Source organism: Lepidochelys kempii, chromosome 11 (genome assembly GCF_965140265.1).
Source record: "Lepidochelys kempii isolate rLepKem1 chromosome 11, rLepKem1.hap2, whole genome shotgun sequence".
Classification (NCBI taxonomy): Eukaryota; Metazoa; Chordata; order Testudines; family Cheloniidae; genus Lepidochelys; species Lepidochelys kempii.
Window position 1 is genome coordinate 39,027,564 of NC_133266.1, and position 24,783 is coordinate 39,052,346.

A 24,783-nucleotide genomic window follows, 5' to 3' on the forward strand; every position below is an offset into this window, starting at 1 on the left:
CCAAGAACATCAAGTGTGTGTGCGTGTATGTATGTATAGTGTACTTGTAATTTCAGTTTGTTTTAAAATGGTTTGGGAAAGTTTTAAAAAAATGAACAACAAAATTCATTCTATTCTAGTTGGCTAGAAATACAGTATAGACCTTAAGAACTGTAGGATTCTAAGACGTTCAGCTTTTAGGCACTTCAAGAAAAGCTATACTGGCTGGAGTGGCAAAGAAGAAAGTTGGTCTTTTCAGAAAAGACCAGTGCGACCTTGAGCAGTTAAGGGTAAATGACCTGCTGTATGATCAGTACTCTCACTGAAGTCTCTATGGCTACTTAAAATTACTGAAGGCTTTAGACTCATGCAAAACCCTAATACTAGAAGTGTATTTTTCTTTAAATAAAATAAACCCAAAATAAATTCATATGTTTTTATGAACCATATTATCTAAAAACCTTGACTAAATATAAAACCAAAACTCAATATAAACTAAACGCTACAAAATAAAAATTAAAACTTTTTTCAATCATTCAGTGAACTAAAGAAGAAACTTTAGAAGGTGAAACTTGCTTTTTTTTAAATGTGCTGATTGTCTCTTTAAAAATACAGTGCTACACTTTGAAATACTTATGCTTCAGTTGTGCAACTGAGGGTTCTTCAGTTTAAACAGAGGGGAAGAGAGAATAAGTGAAACAGAACTGTATTTTTCATGTAATAAAGGGTAATTCCATGCATTTTCTCTGTAAAGGATGTGACATTTGAGCAGACGTTCTGAATACTTTTATGTTGAATAAAGCTCAAAGGATCACTTGATTATGATAAATGATAATTTCCAGTTATTTGTCATCCAAATGACTATTTTTCTACCTCCTTGAATCAGCGATGTTGTTTGCAAAGACTTGAAACAAATATTCTAACAGGCAGTACCTTGTGACCGTTTAGAATTCAAATGGATCTAATCTGATGACTATGTGAGCAGCATGAATCTAAGCTTCAATTTACATTTGTATTTCAAGTCTAGTTTTGTAATAATGAAGATTGAGCAGGCAGTGTTTGAGCACTCAGTGATGACCCATTTCTAGTTACCTCAACCTACAAAGACAAACTTGGCATCTCTCACATGATCGATTGTCACCATAGAAACCAAGACAGAGCTAGAGGAGAGACTGAGCTGCTTACAATATTTTTCAGCCTCAGTATCTTAGGCCCTTGGGCTATCATGGAAAATTACTGAGCTGTACTGAATCTGTCAGAGTTTGTTTATGTCTCCTTATTAAGGTTCTCTATTTACAGTCAGACTCTTTTAGTAAAAACGAAGCATAGGTTGAGGAAAAAATTCTGGGGAAAAATTACCACAATAATTCCAATAGGAGGTTGTCTCACATTACGGATGCATCCTCTAAAATAATCAATCTTAAAATTGTTGTAAGAAAAAAAAAATTTAAAAAGTGGTGACTTTTCAATGTGACAAATAAATATGTGCGCATGTGGGGATACTTGAATTCTAAAAATGCCTAAGAAAATTGACTAAGTTAAATAATACTTGCTCAAGAAAAACAGTATCTAATTACTCTTGCCCTTTCTTAAAACTATATTTTACTTAATCAGTGTAAATAATTTCATTACCAGGGTCCTATTGAGTCACTGTACAATTTACTGTGGATTTAATTTTAAGGGTGACTTTTTGTTTCCTTTAAAACATAAAATTTTATCTTTCCATATAATGCGTGTGTGTGTCATTTTTCTCAGTAAATGGGAAGGGGAGGAGAGGGATGGGACAGCCTACAGAGAGCCTAGTGACTGACTCCTCCAAATTCTCAAACAATTAATAGGTACCATTATACTTATTGTGATATTTCAAAATGTATCTTAAAATAAATAAAATAAATTAGTGAGTTTTCTTTGTTAATAGGAACATAAACTGTGTAAAGTGCATTTCCAAAACATTTCCAAAGCAAACTTAATTTTAAAAAATAAACTGGAGTGACAAAACAGTGAATATCACAGCGCTAGAAGCTCATTTCAGGGATATTTATTAATTGGCTCTTTATTGGCTCTAATTTAATTTGTTTGTGTTTTTGGGTGGGAGGCGTGTGATGAGGAGAAACCAGACCTGTGAAAGATAATGAGCGGGCAGCACTGGCATTTAAAGGCCACTTTTTTCCCACCAGTGTAAGCAACTGCTGATGAGGTTTTTCAAAACCTTAGCAAGGATTAAAATCATTGATATCATCTTTGGTTGAAAAAAGTAATTCAGTCTTGATTCTAGTGTTGTCCTGAGGCTCTTTATGAGCAGAGTTTGGATATTTTCCCAGGCTGTTTTATGCTAAATAACGTATGCTAATTTTGTGATGATGATCTAGTCACATGAAAGTGAATATATGGAGTTACCATATTTCTTTCATTTAATTTGAACTTGGAACCACTTAGTAGGCAGCAACTTAAGAAGAGCATTGATGATCTTGTGGTTAAAGCAGTTGAATAATACCCAGGACAATTTGGTTTTACCTCTGGCTCTTCTATGGACTTCCTTTGTGATCCTGGGCAAGACACTGAAACCAAAATTCCCTAGGTGACCACTAATTGTGTGGTACTCCTTTTTTGGGGGCCCAATTTAAGACACCATGAGCATGATTTTCAGAAGAGCTGAGTACTCACAACTGCAAATGAAGTCAGTTGGAGTTGTGGATGTTCAGCATCTTTGGAAAAATCAGTCTCTAGGTTGCTTGAGCAGCATTAATTTTAGTGTTTCTTAACTTTTGAATGCTTGATGTTGCAACCTTAGCATCGTTTTATATGTCTTATACATTTTGTACATATTTTTAAATGGATAGTTAAAACAAGAATTTGGTGTTTGTGCCCTCCTCCTACTCCAGGTCCTTTGTTCTCTTTTATCCCGATCACAGGCAATGGCATACAAATCAGGCAGTTTTGTTGCTGTTTTTTGGCCTGGACTAGTAAATTTTAATCACTATTTGCAAGGGAAGCAGAAAAGTATGGACACTAGAAGTTATTGTGGGGATGTGTATACTGATGCTGCCATTTTTCTCAGGCTTGCTTCCATTTTTTGTGAGTTGCTCTTCCCTAATGCGGTACAAAAATAACATTCAGGAGTAATGTCCTTATTTCTTGTACACTGGTAAGTTCTGATTAGATCATCATCCTTTGGTTTTGTTGTCTGGCTTTCATCCCTTCCCGTGTAACCAACAAAAACTAGTCATCATTTATCATCAAGGACCACTTCTAGGGTATTAGATTCCTCATTTGTCTGTCTAACAAATGAATGCAAAGAGGTGACCGTGGTAAATCTTGTATCTCAGATGCAATTGTGTGGAGTGCTAACTGCTATGCTATAAACCCAAGAAAATACATTTTTAACTCTTCTCTCAGTGTTACATGTGGAGTGCTAACTGCTATGCTATAAACCTAAGAAAATACATTTTTAACTCTTCTCTCACTGTTCTTCAGTAAATTTCTAATATCTTTCATGTAGACGACAAAAGGCCAGAGAGAGGCAACAAAAGTTGCTAGCTGAATTTGCTTCGAGACAGAAAAGCTTCATGGAAACTGCCATGGATGTTGGTAAGTTGTATTACTTATTTTATTGTATGTAGTTAAGTTATTTTTAAAAAGTCCCTTGGACCAATTTCTGTGCATGTGATGCTCCCACAGATGTTTACAAATGCAGTTTCTCTTAAAAAAAAAAAAAAAGAAAAGAAAATGCTGCTGCTGCTTAATAAGGCGCCCTTTACAAATAGGCTACATTTCCTGGACTTCAAATAATTCTTCATACTATGTACTTACATTGTGTAGCTACTTATATCCTAGGACCTCCAAAGGACTTCACAAACACTGAACATCACAAATTCTTGTGAGAGACACACACTCAGTGCTTTTCACAGATAAACTCAGGCCAAGTAATGGTAAGTGGCTTGACCCAGGAATGGAATCTGACTCCCAATTCTGCTCTCTTACCACCTGACCATGCTGTCTACCAAACAAAGCATGGCAATCATGAAAATGTTCAGGAGCTAATTTGTAGAACTGAGTCCAAACCATCCATAAAGGGCAAATAGTTTTTACACAGGGTGGATAAAAGTTGATGGATTTTTTTTAAAATTTAAATTTAATACATTTTTCTTTTTTAAAATAAACCTGTTTAAAATTGAAATTATGACAGCCTATGTTAGGACTACATTTACTGTAAACTATTAAAGTCATTTAAATAAAAAAAACTGCAAACATGAGCCCTCTCCTATGTTAATAGTTAAAGGATGCTGCTTTTTTAATTAGATGGAGAATCAAAAGGAAAACATCTTAACTTTTGAGGTCAGTGCAAGCTTGTAAATGTATCACGATGTCATGCACTGCATTACTATATATATTATTTTCAGACCATGGAGCGAATACTGGTATTTACTTTTTTCCAAATGTAAGTACTTTTAGTTTCTGTTGTGCAGAAAAGCTTTTTCATTAATTACTTTTGTTTTCAATTTAGCTAGCAGATACAGAGAATATTTTCTTCATTTGGACTAGTTCACTCAAAGTTAAAATGACATTTTGGGGAGTTAAAAAAGCAGGAAAGCTTGTTTTTCCTTTTCAAATGTATAAATAAAAATGAAGTGGGAGGGGATGAGCTCTGCTAATTTTAAAAATTTGAAGGATGTGGGGCCAGATTTTAAAAAATATTTAGGCACCTAAAGTTTCAGAGAGGTGCCTAATGGGATTTTCAAAAGTGTCTGAGTATGTTAGGTGCCTAACTCCTATTGATTTTAATGGGAGTTAGCCACCTAACCTGTTAAAGTTTGAAAATCTCACTAGGCAGTTATTTTGCATCTTTAAGCATCTAAATACCTTTAAAAAAATCTGGCTTATGATAACTGGAAACAATATCAATTGAGTAACTGAAGTTAATCCTTTATTTTAAAAATCAGTTTAAGTGCAAAAAGTATTTTGATGTTTTTTTCTTAGGTATCAAGCACATTTAAGGTAGTTTTATTTAACTAATGAAAACAATTTGAAAACAACTGCTGTTGTAAATTTTTAATGGATTTCCAATTTCTACCCAAATACAGATTGACAAAAAACCCTATCATCTAGTTAATAAGAAATGGGCCAGTCACCATTTTTTAACATAATATAAAAATTTAAGACTCTGAATAAATGTATATTAAGTTATGTAATTGCTTAAATAAATTAGTATAGATATAGTATATCCTCCAGGCTATCAAAAAGTAGGTCAAATTTAGTGTAAAGGCTGTCTTTGGTTGCAAATTCACATGTTTTAATGGTTATACCAATTGATGAAAACTAACCTTTAATAAGGAAAATAACTAAAAAGCACAAATGCAAACCAAGATAAAACCAGTGATTTAAACTAAGGTTTCCTGCTTGCTGATTTAAGTCATGATTAAAATGAGTGATTTAAATAATTGTAATTTAAATCAATCCACCCTATTTAAGCAGAACTTTTATCTTATACGGTGATGGTCATACACACTATAACCCGAACAATTTTTAGAATTAAATATTGTGGTTACAAGATTTAAAAAAATAGTAGAGGGGTACAGGATGTAATAGAGGAAATAGTTTCATATTATATTTGAAGGTGCTTTAGATGTTTTATTAATGGAGTAGAGATACAGGAAGGCTGTTCCAGATGGCAAGGGTCACCAAAAAGAGTCTTTTACCAACTAGGTTGAGATTCTGTGAAGGGACAGCGCACTTGGCGAAAGTAGGGCAAAACAAAACCTGTAGAATGTGCTGAAATATGTTTATGGATTACTTTAAAAACAAGATTAACTTTGAATGGCAATTTGAAATGAAAGGTTAATGGAATTCTTTGAAGATATAATAAAGGAGATGTTTCATTTCTTTGTACATGTGAGTATGCATTCTACCTATGATAGATTCTGGAATTGTAGAATCATAGAAGATTAGGGTTGGAAGAGACCTCAGGAGACCATTAGGGTTGGAAGAGACCTCAGGAAATCCAACTCCCTGCTCAAAGCAGGACCAACCCCAACTAAATCATCCCAGCCAGGGCTTTGTCACGCTGGGCCTTCAAAATCTCTAAGAATGGAGATTCCACTACCTCCGTAGGTAAGCCATTCCAGTGCTTCACCGCTCTCCTGCTGAAGTAGTTTTTCCTAATATCCAACCGAGACCTCCCGCACTGCAACTTGAGACCATTGCTTCTTGTTCTGTCATCTGCCCCTACAGAGAACAGCCCAGCTCCATCCTCTTTGGAACCCCCCCTTCAGGTAGTTGAAGGCTGCTATCAAATCCCCCCTCGTTCTTCTCTTCTGCAGACTAAATAATCCCAGTTCCCTCAGCCTCTCCTCGTAAGTTATGTGCCCCAGTTATGTAACTTAGATCGATTTCGCCCCCTTTCCCCCCCCACCCCCCAGTGTAGACCAGGGCTATGAGATGTTGTCTCTTGCACCATCACAGACAACAAAGTTCATAGAAGCTCAACTTGATTCCAGTTTGGTAAATATTTTCATGACAGAGGACAGGTTCCGGTTGCCTCAGTCAGTAGAGAATGGCCAGTGCATAAGACTGGTGATGACTGTGCTTGTGTGTCTGGGGCTCCTTGGCCATATGAGTGCGTGCATATATGTGACACCACTTGCCTGACTTTGCTTCCAGCCTCTGTAATATTGGTTGAGCACAGTCTACTCCCCATCCAGGTATCATATGACCAAATAGTTACGGTCCTGCCCAGAATCCAGGAATGGTGGCTAGACCCACTGTACATGAGAGAGGATGTGTGTTAGTAAGAATGCAGCTTTTACCAAGATTATGTAGGTGAATCTAACTCTTTGGAAAAATTCCATAGAATTTTTAACATCTATACAGACAAACCTAGGTCGTTGTGCTTAGGTCTATGCATAAAAGGTTTCTGGGCATGCAAATTAGAACAGTTTAGTAACTTTTTAAAATAAATATGTATTTGCTTCCTACTTTAATTAGTGAATAATTTTAAGTACCCTTCTTAGCATGAAAATGTGTTTTTGTTACTAATGATGTTAGTATGCCACAGTAGTACATAGCATCAATTTAATGGACTCCACTTTAAAATGATTATTACGAGTGCAGACATTTCTTGGTGACATCTTAATACAGTTCCAACCTCCAAGCATTGTGTTAATAGATGAAAACAGAAACATTATGCAGCTTACTTTTTTTTCTGTGCACCTTCCAGGCTACTCTGCCATTTCCCCAAGTCTGGTTATTTACTGAGAATATGGTATATGTAATTTGCAGTTTTGTCCAACATAAAATAGCTTTTGTATTCTGATTTAAATTAAAATATGCACACAGAAGAAATTTGCATTCCATCATCTTGTAATAATTTAATATTGAAATGGAATATTCCTAGTTAAAGTAGAGCATGTTGAACAAAGTGAACGCATTTCTTTAACCTTCTTTAGTTAACAGCAAATCGCTGTAAACTTTGCAGGAACAGCTATTAGAAATATTTAACGAAAAAGATACGATATTTAAGTACTAGTCAGGCATCTGTCTAAAGTGGGCTGCAAGACTAAATTCTGCATGTGTTTACTCAATATAGGGTATGTCTACACAGCAAAAGCTGTGCATAGTCTATCCTACCTGATCTCATTTGAATCCAGCTACTGTGGCTAACAGTAGCAGTAAAGACAGCATGGTACAGGCCTCAGAGTGGGTTAGTGAGCAGAGGACGTACCCAGGGTTTGTGCTAGGTTTCTACTATCCACGCTGAAATCTGCTGTGCTGTGCTGTATTCCTTGCTGTTGTTACGTTCACTAGCTGAATTCAGTTGGCTAGTCTGTGCATGGCTTTTGCTGTGTAGACATACCCACAGAAGCAATGCTATTAAATGGCAACACCCTGTAGTGTATTGCTGTTATAGAATGTGTTGTTCTATTTGGAAAACAATATGTTAATACTAAAACCAAACCTAATCAAAATACTTTATGTTCTCAAATATCTGTACTGTGGTCTTGCTTATCAGCAGTATCACAGTTGGATTATTTGGCAACCAGTCTGTTTTAAATTTTATGAATATGTTTTTGTCGTGTTAGTCATGGTCAGAGTCTATTACAGGGAGCTAAGACCTCCCCAGCTGTCACTGACTTCCTTGGTGTGGTTTGGGAAGTAGTTAACGTTTAAGCTTCAGTTTCCCCACCTGTAAAATGAGGACGCTTATTCCACTGGGGAGATGTGAGAATTAATTAATTTGATTTTGTGTACAGTTATTTGAAAATGGAAATTGCTACATTCAGTATGTGTTGTATTGTTTGTATTACAGTATGATCATTCTCTTTTAGAGTAAATGTGGGTAGACAGTGATAAACATGACAGAGGATAGGGAATGGTATCTCTTTAAACACAAATCTTTTACAGTTTCCAGAGTACTTGAAAGCTTGTCCCTTTCATCAAGAGAAGTTTGTCCAATAAAAGATTAAAAACCTCACCTGTCTTGTCTCTCTAATATCCTGGGAACAACATGGCTACAACTATACTGCACAGTGAAACACAGACACAGTCTGATCTTCAGAGGGCTTCCTGTGTTAATACAAATGGCATGACTTTCCATGCTTGTGTTTTAATATTAAATGTGCTTATTTTACAATTCAAATGAATCTTTTAACTGCAACCTTGCAAACTCAGTTTTGATTGAGAGAGCTCAGAGCTCTTTCTTTCTTGTATGTAATCACCAGTAACAGAAGTTCTGCGTATTATTTAGGCCTTCAGTTGCGTTTTTATATTCCTCATTGTCTTCTAATTATACTCCCATTGATACCTATGCAACAGTATTGCCATTTGGTTGCCTAGATGTAATTGAATGAAACTTAGTAAACATTTGTATTCATGCACAAGAAAGAATAGAGTCCAGCTTACTCTGTTTTAACAATAGTATGGATTCTGCAGGATTTACAGCAATATATGTAATATATATGCCACTAAAGTAAGCAGATACAATTCTGAATATACTCAAGGAGAAGATCTATTGATTAAGAAAGTAATTTTTATATGAGAGAGACAGGGTGGATGGGGTAATATCTTTTATTGGACCAACATCAGTTTGTGAAAGAGACAAGCTTTTCAGCTCCACAGAACTCTTCTTCAGGTCTGTGGAGCTCAAAAACTTGTCTCTTTTAGCAACAGAAGTTGGTGCAATAAAAGATTACCTCACATACCTTGTCTTTTTCATATCCTGGGAACAACATTGCTACAACAACACGGCAAACAACTATCTTTGTATAGTCACGTTGCAGAGTAAAGCTGGCAATATGGTGTCTGATGTAATCTCCTGAGCCTTGTAACGCGCCCCCCCCCCCAAATTGCTACTTTTAAAACTTTCTCTTAAAACGAAGTTGTCATGTGATGACATTAGGCTTTGTCATTGCCACTCCATAGCAGTGCAGTGTCGTAAAGTTACAATGTTGCATCCATGTCACACAAGAATTTGGGATATTTAATGTCCTACAAACTAATTAGCAAAGCTCAAGTCCTCTTCTTCAAATTAATAATGTCTTCTAATAAATTGTATAGATACTTGTAAATAATTGAATGAACTCTTAAGTGAATTGGTAAAAACTGTTCCAGGCAAACTTCTAAACTATTGTCTCAAATATACCTTTGTCTTGAACTTGACATATTACATAATTTTATCATTTATTTTATTAGGAATGTTAAATATCTTGTGTTCCTTTAATAGTTTTATCATCTTTGGAGTACTCAATTAAATTTATATGGCAATGCCTCTTGACAAATGTGAATTATCAATGCTTACTCAGTTCTTTCCTAATATGCTGTGATTCTCAGCAGGACATCTTTCAGTCCTTGAAGCAATGCTCCTTAGCACAGGGAAAAAAGTGCACATTTTTAAAGCAAGGTGACACACATTTCCTAACACTCAATCTTCTGAAGCCAGTTAGAAAAATAAATTAGTTTTTACTGGTCTCCTGAGAGCACACATGCTGGGTCAGGGCAAAAGATATTAGTGTGTTAATAGATGCTTTGATGCTAGGGGACCACCTTGACACATAATATTCAGCTGGAGGAATGCTGCCTACAGTTAGCATTGTAAACTGTATTTAGCATGTTTAGACACCTTTAACTAACTCTTTGATTTCTGAATCTCATGCACCTAAACTCAGGAGAATACAGAATGAAATATAATGTCAGCAAGGTCACTGTTAAATTCTATAATAAAACAAAGCACCAGATGTTTATCAAATTGGTTAAAGTTTATACTAGGAGGAAGTGTATGTTGGGATTTTGTTAGCTTGGGGCACTCAGTTATGTTGATACAGAGCCAAACCCTGAGTGGTGCTGAGCAACCCCAGCTCCCGTTGAAATGCATGGGAATAGTGGATGCTTTGCACCACCGAGGATATCAGTCACAGATTTAAATGCTTTCTTTGTCCTTCAGTAATATTTAGTGTAAACTTTATTTCCTATAGTTACACAGGGTTATAGTCAATTTATTTAATAATTTTGGATACACAGAAATCTGAGGACACGATGGAACCCTTTAAAAAAATCCACAAGAACTTTCTAGTTGGTGATAATCAGAGAATCCCCCATAGTTCTAAAGCAGCCCTCCTGTACTGTATTGCTGGATGGTTCTGTCACTAGCACCTCTCTGAAGTACTTTGACTATCTTCTGGGCATAGACTGTGTTGAAATGACACTAGATTTCAGGAAGACAGACAAAAGTTTTGTGTGCAAGCTGAACTATGTAGCTGTTATGTTGACTTAATAAGGTTAGCATGTTTTCCAGAGCTAGAGGTGCAGAGAAATTGGCATCAGAAAGTAATGTACTGAAATTTCACTTTGATATTTCACTCCCAAACCATGGCATGAAGAAAACCTGACACAGTTTCCAGCAATTCCAAACGAATTGTGTGGTATAGAAAAGATAGACATTTTCAGCTCATCTTGAGGATGAACTGCAAAGGAAGAGGAAAATATTCTCTTTAAGTGTTATGACTTTTAAGGGAGGCCTAATATTGATTTTTAAAGAATTTTTTATTTTATTTGAGAAATTTTATATCTTTTCTACTTATTCTTTCCTGAAACTCCGAATGATTGACTGGAGAACTACTAGGTTTATGACCTCAGAGAAATCATGCAAGAAAAACATGATTGACTGAGATGGGGCATTATCATCATGCTGACCATTATCATCTCATTGTTACCTTGTTCTTCCTGTTTTTGTTTTATTCACCTGCTGTTTTGTCTACACTGTCACTTTACAGTGCTGAAACTTTCTCACGCAGGGGTGTGAAAAAACACCCCCCTGAATGCTGCAAGTTTCAGCGCTGTAAAATAGTAGTGTAGACAGTGCACCAGCCCTGGGAGCCACCCCCCTCATGGGGGTGGGTTTTTTACAGTGCTGGGAGAGCTTTTGTTAACATTGCTAGTAAAGACATATGCTTAGGAACCATTCCTACAAAGACTTAAGCAGGTGCCTAACTTTCTTTGTGAGTAATCTCCTTGATTTCAGTGGGACCCCATCAAAGTTAAGCATGCATATAAGTCTTTGGAGGATTGATGCCTTAAACTGAGTATAATATAGACAGTGTCCAAGTTTGTGTGTGTTAGTTTTGACCGGAAATACATATACAGTACTAGTATTTTTCAACTGTGTGGAGATATACAATATTCAGAAAAGGGATGTGATAATTCCAGGCTTTCTGAATTTCTTGAATATCGAATGTGGTTATCAGTATCTGCTGGATACTGAATCTCAGTCAGTACTGAAAGTCTCATAAGGAGAAAGCACTGAGATGTTTCTCTAGGGCTAGGAAAGATGTGGCCCTGCGATACCTCTTGAGCCAAACTGGATGTAGGCAGAGAGTAAAAGGACTCTGGAGAATGAGTAGCATGAGCCAGGAAGTGTGGGTAGGGGTGTTTGCCTGTCTCTCTCTCAAACTGGGGAAGAATAGCAAGAGTGAGCAAGACAGCAGAAAGGTGTGAGTGAGGTCTTCGGGGCAAGGGAAAGTACAGAACAGACCATATAATTTTTATGCCAAGAGAAATATTTCCAGATTCAAAATTAAGGTAATTTAAAAAAATACAAAATACCTTTTTCCTAACTGTCAATAGCTGATAATTTTTTTGTTTTCTCTGCTAGAATAACTTAACCTCTTCTTTTTCCCTTGTCTCCCTCCCTTGTCTTATTCACTTCTTCCCCAACTTGGCTTCCTAACATCCCCATCTTTGTAGTGCCTCTGTGCAGGGGTGCTTAAAAAATTCCAACAAACTAACCCCAAGTACCGCTGGTCTTAAGCATCAGCTGCTTTCTTATTGAAGTGACACCTGTCAGCCAGGAGTGGCTCTTGCCTAACAGCACTGGAGAAGCTGAGAAACCTGTTGGATGTAGGTGGCAAAAATGTCAGGGGAAGAAGGTTTAAATAACTGGAAAAGAAGGGCCTGCAACCAAGGGCAATGAGAAGGAAGGTTTTAGGTGAGCAGAGTGAATGAGTTTGAAAGGAGTAGGAGAACAATAAAACATCTACCAGAGAACTGTGGACAGAAGGGAAGAAAAACAAGAGATGTACTGAGATGGTGTTGAAAACCTGCATTTTGACTGAACAGTAAGTTACATGTTTGGTGTCAGTGATAGCATGCTTCAGTAAACAAAAGGATTCCCAAATAGTCGTGTGCAAGGATAGAATCATGACTATATTAGATCAGTCAAAACACAGAAGTTCCTGATGCCATTTTATTATGAGATTTTAAAAACATTGATTTTTTTCCATTCTGAATTACATTCTGACGAGAGCCGTTTTCATCCTTTCCACAAATTGAAAAACTTCACCGTGACAGAAAACATATGGCTGGTGCTATATTAAAATAGTATGGTTAAAGGCTAACCTTTTTAATTACCAGGACTGGATTTTAGAATTCTGTACAATTGATTTGTACACAGGTCCACGATGCTGCAGTCCTGGAATTTGTCTCAGAATCTATAACCTAAACTGCCTCTAAAAGAATCTTTTGCTCTTAATTACATTTCTAGACATTTACATTTCCAAATGTGAACGAAATGTAAACTGCTGCTGTGTTGTCTGCCTGAGGCTGCAGAGAGCCTGAATCCAAATGCTCTGAGATGTTTGCACTGTTCAGTTTAATCAACCATTTTTAGCTACTTCATTTTAGCTAAAATTTTAGCAAAAACATCTAGCTAATATGCTTATCCATGACTGCTGGTTGCAGTGGAGGCAGTAAGTTCTTGTCAAAGGTTGCTGGCCTAGGGAACTGCGCGATCAAGCACAAACAAAAATATCATCTCTGACCTTGCACTAGAAGGAGAGCAGGGGTGAGATGCATTTCTTGTCAATTGCATAAAGCACAATCACCTTTTGGTTGGTTCCTGCTTCACACAATTTCCCTCCTGGGTGTTAATATCCTTAAATGTCACCTTCACAGCTGCCAAGACCTCCAGCTTTTCATCAGCAACTACTACAGTGCGTATATGTTTAAAAAAAAAAAAGCTGATGCAAACTGAAAACATGGAGGTGTACCCTAGCACTTGAATATAAAAATAAACCAAGGAATATGTAACTTAATTTTATTAATAAACTACAAGGGTGTGTTAGATGTTTCATGTTACAGACTCCTTCCGTAAAGAATATGACTAGTTATGATCAGAGGTGAAATTTGGTGAGCACCTAAGGTTTTATTTCTTCTTTTCTCCGTGCTCTCCTTATTTGTTCTTCTTTGTCCTATTTTTAGCTTGTATTTATTTGTTGTATTGAATATAAAGTACTTGGGTTATTTAAATTTAGTTGAAGCTACTGCAAAATGTCCAGTTTGCCATAGAATTCAGCACTGGAATGCTACAGAGAACAATGCTGTCTTGTCTATACATACAGAATTCAAGACAAGATTTCTTTGTCCTGTGGGAGGAATATTTTTATTTTTGTCTGGTTAGAACATAAATATATTTTTTCATATTCAGAATAGGATGAAGAAGCCCCTTTAAACAGCTTGGAATTGAGAAGCAAATTATTTATAATCCCATTTTCCCCCTTAAATCATTGTTTTTCCTTCCTTCCTTGTTGTTAGAAAGTGCTTTTCAAAGGGAGGAAGGGTAAACTGCCTAAGGGCTTGACACCAGTATCTCTTTGCAAATGGCTTGCAAAAATTTCAGTTGCTCAGAAAGAGCAAATTGCCCTTAGCCTACAAACTAACCATATTGTCTTCTTGATATGTGCAGTCAGTGCCATTCTAGTTGGTGAATGATTCAAACCCTGTAGCAAATGTTTTCACTATTGGGTTAACAATGCAGTTTGCTATATGAGAAACAAACAGTGGCTTCAGAGTTAAATTAAAAGGAGTACTTGTGGCACCTTAGAGACTAACCAATTTATTTGAGCATAAGCTTTCGTGAGCTACAGCTCACTTACTTTCTGTCCTTCGAAATGTATTTCAGTTAATTTGGTACAGCTTACCTTGTTTCAAATGAAGTCTTGTTGATGATAATAGGAGATATTTTATGCTTAATATATTACAGGCACCCAAAGAAAATGATGATGAATGTAAAGAATAATTTTCAGATTTAAAAGTACCTAGACACTTGCTTTTTATGTAGCCAACATTGTTTTAATACCATCCTAGAAGCTAGAAAATGTCAGTTCACATATTTTTAAAATTATTCAAAGCTAAGATTCTCTATATATTTCTTATTTACAGCACTTTACAGTCATTGACTAATATAAAGGATTTGGGTAAGGAGGCACAGCACTTCAACAAAAACTCCAAATAAATAACTACTTAAAACTTTTTAAACAAAATATTGTCAGTGAACATACAGTTCATCAACTCACTTCAACAGGAGTAGCTACTACTACAAGGAAATAACCAAACCATTGCTCACCTTACAATATAAGCCTTGTGAAGTTATACAACTGTGGTTCCATGGAAGAAGGAATGAATTAACTAGATCCCATCTAATTCACTAATGATCTTCAACTCCTCAACTACAGCTAAAAAATGATAGGAAGGAAAAGAGAACATCACTGGTAGAATTAAAATAAAATTACCTAAATACTAGAGAGAGAAACCAGTCAACTCAATTGAATATTATATAAAAAAAAAATTATAAATGTCTAACAAGGCATGAATAACTTATGACAGACTACACAAGACATTTCTGCATTATTATTTTCACTATTTATACATTAAAACAAATAGGTATGGTGTCAAAAAGTATACTGAATATTAAACTTGCATATAAATTCCATCTGTCGTAAAACCCTGAGTTTTATTGCATCTGAGTGAACGACCTCCAAGTGAAATCCAAAATGGATAACTGAAATCCAAGTACTTCTGAACCGTTTGAGTACCACAGTCCTTATTGCACATTCATAAGATATAGTAGTAATGTGTTTTGGCGGTAGGGTTGTGGGGAGGAATCTCTATTGATCTCCAGTGTCTTGAGTGAGAAACGTGGTTGTCTGGATGCAGCACAAGTTCAGCTGGGAGCATGTGATTAGAATTAAGGTAGTGAGAGGGTAGGTTGCTCAATAGAGAGGAAGTGGGAAAACGGAAAGGCTGGGGCAAGAAGGAACATAGGAATACGCACCCACTTATTGCCAGGCGTCCTAAACCTCCCTCACCGCTAGTGATATGGCTCTTTTCAGTTCACCGTCAGCATCCTGTTCCAGTCATGCACCCTGTGCCCATCCTCTTTCCAGTTGCAAAACTCTGTTCTGTGATATAAGCCACAGCCTGAATTTGCTCTTCCAAACTACCAAAATCCTTTCAGTTCTCCTAATCCCCCTCAGAATATTCTTCTAACCCTCCTTTCTACCAAGCAAGCTACACTTTCCTCCTCCTTATGTTTATTTTAAGATTGTGGTCCCAGGTTTGTTACTATATTGTCATCTTATAACAGTATTGTAAAGCCAGAAGTTGATGGTATACTTTAAAAAATGTCCTTCTGGCAGAGACCCAAAATTACTTTTATCTGGTTAGTTAACTGCAAAAGGCATGCTTAATTACCTGCAACTACTGTGTCACCAATAAATACACCTCTCTTTTCTTCAAATGTAAATATGTGTAACCTGGGTTAATTCTTTGGAGTTTTAGGCTAATGGAACAGTATTTGTGAATTTTGTTCTTGGACAGTACACTCTCAGAAACCATAAGTACAGTGTGTGGAGCTTACATAGATGATGCTTTTTTAGCAGAAAACTTGACTTCAGCTCAGAGGCTAACTGGGACAATTAATTTAGCCTGAACCAGCAACCCTAAGTACGGTCTTGTCTGTTTAAACAAAAATCTTGTCTTGGTTTAATGATTACTATTGAGGTTTTGTATCCTCACCCGTTTTTCCTTCAGTGTCAGTCAGGAAATTGCCTTCTCATTTGAATAGTAAGTAGTCTTCTGGATTCAAAGATCTAGCCCCATTGTATTTAATTCTTTTTTATTTTATTTTATTTTTTTAAATAGTGGCTAAAAGAGCCCTGCATCACATCTAAAAGTTTATGGAGTAAGCCTACTTTTGGTCATTTGCATTCTTAAATCCAGGCAAATGTGTTTTTGATCCTGTTCCCCACATGCAATGAGGAAGTAAGAAACAATGTTGGCACACATCACCGTGTCTTGAAGCTGTGGCTCTGAAATTTTTTAAAGTAATATCTATATTTTACATTTGAAATTTATGCTAGTTTTATTTTCATTTTTTAAAGACAAATTTTATTGAGAAATAGATTATCATAGTGTGAATACAAGTACCAGATGTTGACACTTGTCCCTGCAAGCAACTGTAAAATGCGCGAACCCTGGAGTAAAATATTTTTGTTATGTTCATGCAATGTGCAAATATATATATATTTTTCAACAATCTGCCTGAACCCTGACATCCAAATTGTGCACTAATTCATCTGGCTGATTTTTGTGCTAATCGGAGGGAAGCAGAGCCTAAATAAATCAAATGCATAACTTTCTTTGTGTTACAGTATATTGCTGAAAATTGTTGAACAAATACTGCTAATCTAGACTATTTTAATTTCCTGTTTATATTAAAAATTGCATGTTAGGGAATTGAGAACTTTGAAGGAAGTAATAAAAGGCGAAAATGCTCTCATATTAGATAGTCTTACGTGGTTTTAATTCACTGGAAGAGTTAAAAATGAAGAGACAAGGCTGACCATTTCTCAGAAACTGGGGCAATCGAAATTGCATCCGTCATCATGACTGACAAGCAGAATGCAATAAGTGTCTTGAAAAGTATTAGCTGAAAAGGCAAAAAACCTGCTTACACCAAACTAACACAGAGGTTGATAGCACACATTATACAAGAGCTGTGAACAATATAGGTTACATCTGGGATGTGCCAGTATGTGCTGTTTGAAAAGTGATATTTTTTTTAAAGCTGACAGTATTGAGAAAGCAGGAACACTTCGCTTATTTCCTTTCCACACACCTCTGGCTTTAGGAGATGAGGGATATTGTAAAACAACAACAACCAAAAGAATCTAAAACAACCCCAAAAGCCCTGGCCAGTCAGCCATTGTTTAGAATGGCACCGAAAATATTGAAAATTAAAAATAACTTTAGTGTTGCTGCTTCCCCCTTATGATAACAGATGTGTCACACACTTTCTCTGATAGCTAATGTATAATAGAGTACTTTGAATTTCAGAGTGGGGGAAAAATATTTGAAATTTATATAGTTCGCTTTTCATTTCATCAGGCTGCCACTAGATGGTGATAAATGTTTGCACAATTTTAATAACCATAGGCTAATAAGGATTGCAAGGAAACTGTTTTTCATAAAGTGATTTAGCTCTCTGCTAATATATGGAAAAATCATATTGCAATGATATTCATTAAGTGCATATACAAATTAATAATCAGCATATTGTGGCCTCCTTTCCCATTGTAATTTTAGCTCCTGACAACTTAAAATATCTTCCTTTTGTGACAATTGATGATTTATTTTTATACAGTAGGTGTTTTAAGCTGCATTTAGAGTTGGAAATGTTTATACTATTTTTTGTATAAATTAGAGATTAATGGGAGGTGAGCTACCTTTCACACCACACTCTTTATGGACGTTTGATAAATATCTGACTTATGAATTGGTGTACTGGGTATTATGACAATAAACACCAGTTCTGAATGTGCTATTCTGTTTCCCAGGGTGGTGCTTGGTGACTGACAAGAGTTGTAATTTCACTTACGGGTGTGCTATTTTCACCTCTTCCTTTAGCAAAGTTCTAAAATACAACTGCTGTTGGGAGGATTATCATATCCTCAGCTTTCCTGGAGGAAAGTGGTTACCTCTATGTTTGCTGATAACCGTTTGTGTGATATCCCAAATCGTGTCAAGAAGGTCCGTCTGTTGTATGAAGTAAATATTATTGCACACTTCAGACAGTCTTCACTCTGAGAAAGTCACTTTTAAAGAAACAAATAACCAGATACTGAATGACAGGTTTCAGAGTAACAGCCGTGTTAGTCTGTATTCGCAAAAAGAAAAGGAGTACTTGTGGCACCGTAGAGACTAACCAATTTATTTGAGCATGAGCTTTCGTGAGCTACAGCTCACTTCATCGGATGCGTACCGTGGAAACTGCAGCAGATTTTATATACACACAGAGAATATGAAACAATACCTCGTCCCACCCCACTGTCCTGCTGGTAATAGCTTATCTAAAGTGATCATCAGGTTGGGCCATTTCCAGCACAAATCCAGGTTTTCTCACCCTCCACCCCCCCACACAAATTCACTCTCCTGCTGGTGATAGCCCATCCAAAGTGACAACTCTTTACACAATGTGCATGATAATCAAGTTGGGCCATTTCCTGCACAAATCCAGGTTCTCTCACCCCCTCACCCCCCTCCCATGGTTTTTGGGAGGAAATTCAGATATTTAAGTTTAAGTAAAAAGTAATACAAAGTCATTTCAGAATACAGTAGGAAGGAATCATGAGCCTTCCTTTTGTACTTCAGAACTGATAGTTCATGGTACATCCATCAAAAAGATGAAGAAGGGAAGAAAACCAACCTGGAAATCAATAGAACTGGGGGCATAATTTACAAATGAACAGAAAGGTCGTTTGATAATTATAAGAATGATTTCAATGATTACATTATGTGACTAGACTAAATATAATTTTTATCATTATTTTGCTGCTAGAGAAATGGTACAGCCAAATTAATATAAACACCTCAGGTGGAACTGCTGTGTTCAAGAATATAAATATTGAAGGTTATCATTTTCATTTAACATTAAAATGAATGATTGTGGAATGAATACCTATTAAAGTAATATCATTTTGGAAATGATGGTTTTTTCCATCCTGTAACTTGTACTGATTTTAGTGCTGTTAGAAAGCCACCTTAATGAAAATGGTTTTATTGCTGTTTACGCTTCTAAGCAATCCTATTCTAAATACTGATATTTCTAAATATGTGTGCCTAAAGCAAGATATGTAAACTTCACTTGCATTCTGTATTTACATGTTGTGAATTTTCTCACCTGAGAGAGGAGACTGGTCCTGGGCTAAAATAGTTTGAGTGCTTCTTGGAGGGATGCACCCAATGAGCAGTGATGGGAAATTACACCTTCACAACTGGGCCTCTCTCACTTATGGAGTCCCACAGGGACTGATTCTCTCTCCAGTCCTCTCAACATCTGCATGCATCCACTAAAGGAACTGACATGGACTAACATGCCAGCAGTATGCAGATGACACACACCTCTACCTATTCTTTATCCGTGCAACCATACCATTACCATCAAGTTGACCACAGGAACTTATAACCATCACACCATAACCATAACCACCACTACCTTCTACTCTAAGTGCCAGGCACTCTTCTATGACCTTGATTTCTCTAACAAACATAGAAATATGTAAATGTGTGTGTTGTGTGTGTACACTATAATATATTTTGAAAAAGTAAAAGAAAAGAAAAAATGCTCCACTGCACGTGTTTCCTTCTGCTGGCAAGAAAATGAGAGAATGTGACAGATGTTAGTTACGCTACTGGAAGGCTCAGATACTATAGCATTGAGCATGGTGTAGGAACCCAAGAAACTTTATAGATTAGAATACTGTATGAAAGCAGGATCAGTATGCTATTTTTAAACGTTTATAAATACTTATATTAAAACCATGTTTTTAAACCTTACTCCAAGCAAAAGCTTCTTCAGTAAGGACTTTTTAGATGCCAACTATCAACTTTATATTTGGCTGTTTTTGCTGAATGGTTAACTTTTCTTTTACAACGCAAAAGTGTGTTGTGTTGTTTTGTTTTTGTTTTACTTTCCCATAACTCAAAAATGACTTCAAACTTCCACCATCATCTGTGGGAAGAGACTAAGCATGGAAAATGCAGTCCAAATCTGAATTTCATGAGGAAGTTATGAGCAAGTGAAAACAGAGTTATGGTGAAAACTGTCTTGCAACCTTTACTATAATAGACACTATTTGTGACCACTGTCATACTTCAGACATTTCAGTTGAGTGGCCTACACTAATACTTAGAATGCAAAAGGACAGTTTTGTTTTTGTTTATTGCTTGATGGTGGATGGTGGATGGGTCACTATCCTTGGAGCACTTTTAAATAATAAACATTTCTGTTTTTAAGCAGTATCTATTGAAAAATGTAGCTTGTAATTTTTGCAGATATGCTTGTTTCACCTTCTGTTACACAGATCCACCATACTCTGTAGGCCACTGAGAATATTGTTAAACTCTGAAAATAGCTCTGTTCAATCTGTGATCAGCAAAAGGACTTGATGTTACTGAGGGAGAGGGGAGGAAGGTTAGAATAATCATCAGGCCTCCATTTGAGTTCCAGAGATATACAAGGAAAACCAAAGAGGCAGCCAGGTTTTGGCTTACTGAAAATCTCATCAACACTCTGTAAAAATGCTTTCTTCCTCATGACTTAAAAATTTTTGTTGTACAATGATTAGATCAGCAATTCCATATTTCAGTGAGGAAGATTAAAGTCCAGGTTAGTTTTAGCTTTAAGGTTTTTTGAAACAATTCATAGCCATGTTTTTGCATACTTGTTCCGTTTAAGGAAGAATTTCATGCTATCCTTCAAATAGTGTCAGTACAAGTTTGCTCTTCTGGGTGCATGTGAGCCCTTTACATTGAAGTTTGAACCCTCTAGAAGATTAATGACCATTGGAGCAGCATTCATGGTTCTGTGCAGTAGTAAATGTTCAGTGCAAGATGTTAAGATGCTGTTTTCTCAAGACCTCTCTCTCTCTTTCATTTTTCCCCCCTTTCCAGTCTATGGAGAAATGAGTTCAGAATTCTTTCTCCTTCTCCTGCTGTTACGTTTGGCTGTTTTTATTTTCCAATTTCAAAACTCCAGCTCTCGTTTGTATAGAGTTAGCATTGTTAATTTACTGAAATGTTGGAGTTGGAGGTGCGTTGTTGTCTCAGTCCTGTTGATGTCATCAGGTCCAGTTAGTCTTTGCTTTCATTTAGAGTCCCTGTGTGAGATTCAGTGCTGCACATGTAAGAGGCGCAGTACAAAACTAGCTGCCCAGGGACTGGCTAAAGGGGCTTTACGTCAGCTTTGTGCCCTCCCAATAATGGGCTGCTTTGGGACCTCAAGAAACTTTCAGCTGACCTTAGATAGCCCTGGGAGCTGCCTGATGGGCAGTAGCGCTGCATGGAATCTCCACTACTCTGCGTGATCCTGCCCTGCCCTGAACATGCGCCTCCTGCTCCCAGCTTGAAATGGTGTCCATATAAGGCAGCCTTATAGCTGTCATAAGCAGTGTCTGTGCCAGCTGCAGCCAGGGCTTTTTGGCCCCCTTTATGCTGCTCTGGCCCTTTTAGCTTGCGTAAAGGGGCTGGAGCAGGTGTGAAGATCTCTCCCCCTCTGTAAATCCATCTCCCATGGCCGAGTCCAGTTAAAAACAAAACAGAAAAAACTCTGTGTTTCAACTCTGCCCATATTGTAAGGGCAAGATGTGGATCACAAACACCCTGAAGCAACTGGTATAGGGTCGCCTGCCTGGGAGATACTCAATCTTCACTTTTAAGCCCGTAAGGATTATCAGTTCTATTTTTAGTCCTCCTATTTAGAGGAGACATTAAGAGCCTCTGACAGATTTTGGCTCTCTGGTTTTGGCCTTAAGCCTAGTCAGATTTAATCTATTAGACATATCAATGAATCATATTCCTGTCCAAGGATTTTTTTTGTCCAGACTTCTGACAGTCAAAAGGTTCCTTTAAAAAAATAAAATAATGGCCATACTTTTCTACGTGTGTGTGAAACTCCACTTGTATTTAGTTTAATAAATTGATAACAAGCCACTAGGAGAGATTTTTCTGTCTATATCAATAAAAACTCCAGGCAAGATTTTCAAACCTAGGAGCTTGGAGGTATAGTAGACTCCTAATTTCATATTTAGGCATCTAAATAAGTGGCCTGACTTTCAGAAGTGCTGAGCACCTGCAAATCCCACAGTGGGAGTTGCGTGTGCTGAACATCTTTGAAAATCAGGCTTTTATTTAGGTGCCTAAAATTAGGCACGTAAGTTTTAAATGTTTTGATTTTATATCCCGAAAAGCAATAATATCCACTAAGAGAGTCTGTGAAATCCAGATCCTGATGTCTGTCACTCTTTACATAGTGTTGCATAGCAGCAAAAGGTTTTATGACTGCACCTCCATATTTTTACATTTGGTCTTCTCTACATTCCATCTGAACCTATATTTACATGTATTTCCCCTTAAATTACATTTGTTACTGGAGAAAGCCATGTTGAACAGTTTAGATGTTAAAAGGCCCCAAATTATCTTGATAAAAGCTTAAATATTTTCTAAACTACCTATTTGTTTGTGATGTATGAAGACAATCTGGGGGAACGTCAAACTTTTATACAACCCAGTTATGCCCTTGCAGGTTTATCAGTGCCCACTGACTCTAAAGCAATTTCTGCAGCTCTTCTTGGGTATGTGTGCATCCCTGAGATATGCCAGGCTGCTACCTGGAGGTGCATTCACGCACGTACAAACAGTTCACAGATCAGTCCTGATACCTTTATTTAACTAGTTCTCCTCAGCTCCGCCCCCTTAAAGTGCTTTTATTGCTGATTTCCCACGATCTTCAGAATTTATTCTGACACTAATTAGAGATAGAAAAGGTTACTTACCAGTAGCTGATTTCAATGGATATGGATTCACACTCATCACCCTTCATCGCTGCTCTTCAGAGTTTTTTATGTAGAATCGAAGTAGGTGGAAGAAACCGGCATCTCAGAGCTAAGGCTCTTTATAAATTTGAAGTGAAACTTCAGTTCTGTGAGGGAGTATTCTTTGCTTTTCTACAGTGTTTTGGCTCTAGTGCACAGTCTGCATGTGTACCCATTCTACTTGAAGTATCAGGGTTAGTTGTAAGTAGTCGTCTGTGTTTTTTGATGATATCCTATCTGGGAATAGGATAATGACATTTTATCTGGATCCATATGCAAGATGTTTGTTGCATCCTAATTATTCCATAACTTGTCTGTTTTTCTTAGAATTGCCAGATGCTGATATTGCTATGGAGATAGCCACATCAGAACAGCATGTTTCTGAGGCTGTGTATGATTGTGTTATTTGTGGACAGAGTGGCCCTTCCACTGAAGATCGACCTACAGGACTAGTTGTGCTTTTACAAGCCTCTTCAGGTATGAAAAGGGGATTATTGGAAGAGCCAGTGTTCCAGGAGTCCTTGACAACATAAACCCCATGCTGTTAAGGTGCCTCATGGAGCCTGGGCAAGGGGATTAGGGAGACATGCTTCCATATGGATGGTCCTTGCATCATGCAGATCTGTAGGTTTAAAGAGCTAAACACTTAGCCGCTTCTGTGGGGTGGAGATGAGAAGGAGGTTCGTCCTGTTCACTCTCCCGATCCTCCAAATCCTCTTGAATAATCCCAAAGGAAAACCTCCTGATGGGAGCATAGGAACCTGGTATTAAAGGAAAAATGTAAAAACTAGCAGTATGTACCTACTCCATCAGAGCATAGAGCAAAAGGTATTATTTTCACAATGTAGTTTTTCTTTAATTTTTCCCTACGATTTCTGTTAGCAACAGAAACAAAACTTTTTATCTGACAAATATGGTTATATCTACAATTTCCTGGGGTAATTTTCATTTAATCTTTTTTCATTGGGCATATATCATTGTCCATTTTACTCTTGCTCATCTTTTTTCTATGTATAGTTTTAGGGCAATGTCGCAATAGCACTGAGCCAAAGAAATTACCTACCAGTGAAGAGGAGCAAATATACCCTTCGGATACATGTGCAGCAGTACATGATGTTAGGCTTACAACATTACAGCGGTACTTTAAAGATGTAAGTATTGATACAGGGCAGTACTATCATCTCTAAAAGTGCGGTGTAAAAACATGAATTGAATTACCAGTTGTATAATAATTGTGCTCAGTGTATTTAGAATTGGTTTTCCTGACTTTATTTCTGCATCTGAAAAATTAATTGAAATAAGAATGGTGTAAAGTATTTAAATTTGATAAGCTCCTTGGTTTTTAAATTTAGGGCCTAATTCTCCTTGTGCAGGTTATTCTGCATAGGTCAGTGGAAACTCTGCAAAATTTTCATACAGTATCATTGCAATACTGGAATAGTGGATGTCATTTCAAAAGATAGTGTGGCTAGGGGAATGAGACTTGGTTTGCCATAATAAAGACCTCAGTTCTATTTCCAGTTCTGGTAGAAGTGACCTTTTTCATCCTCCCCAGTTATTTTTTCTGCAGAATGAAAGAATGATAGTTGTCTACCGAGGGTAAAGATATAAT

At 36.9% G+C, this 24,783-nt stretch overlaps 1 protein-coding gene across 6 annotated transcripts in view; it reads left to right on the forward strand.

Moving 5' to 3' along the window:
* Positions 1–24,783, forward strand: part of UBR3 (ubiquitin protein ligase E3 component n-recognin 3) — a 207,487-nt gene that overhangs the window by 105,166 nt on the left and 77,538 nt on the right. For all 6 annotated transcript variants that reach the window (XM_073305786.1, XM_073305780.1, XM_073305781.1 and 3 more), the window contains 3 exons: positions 3,479–3,567; positions 23,499–23,648; positions 24,189–24,322. In XM_073305786.1, the coding sequence (XP_073161887.1) occupies positions 3,479–3,567; positions 23,499–23,648; positions 24,189–24,322 (373 nt within the window). The remainder of the gene's footprint in view (positions 1–3,478; positions 3,568–23,498; positions 23,649–24,188; positions 24,323–24,783) is intronic.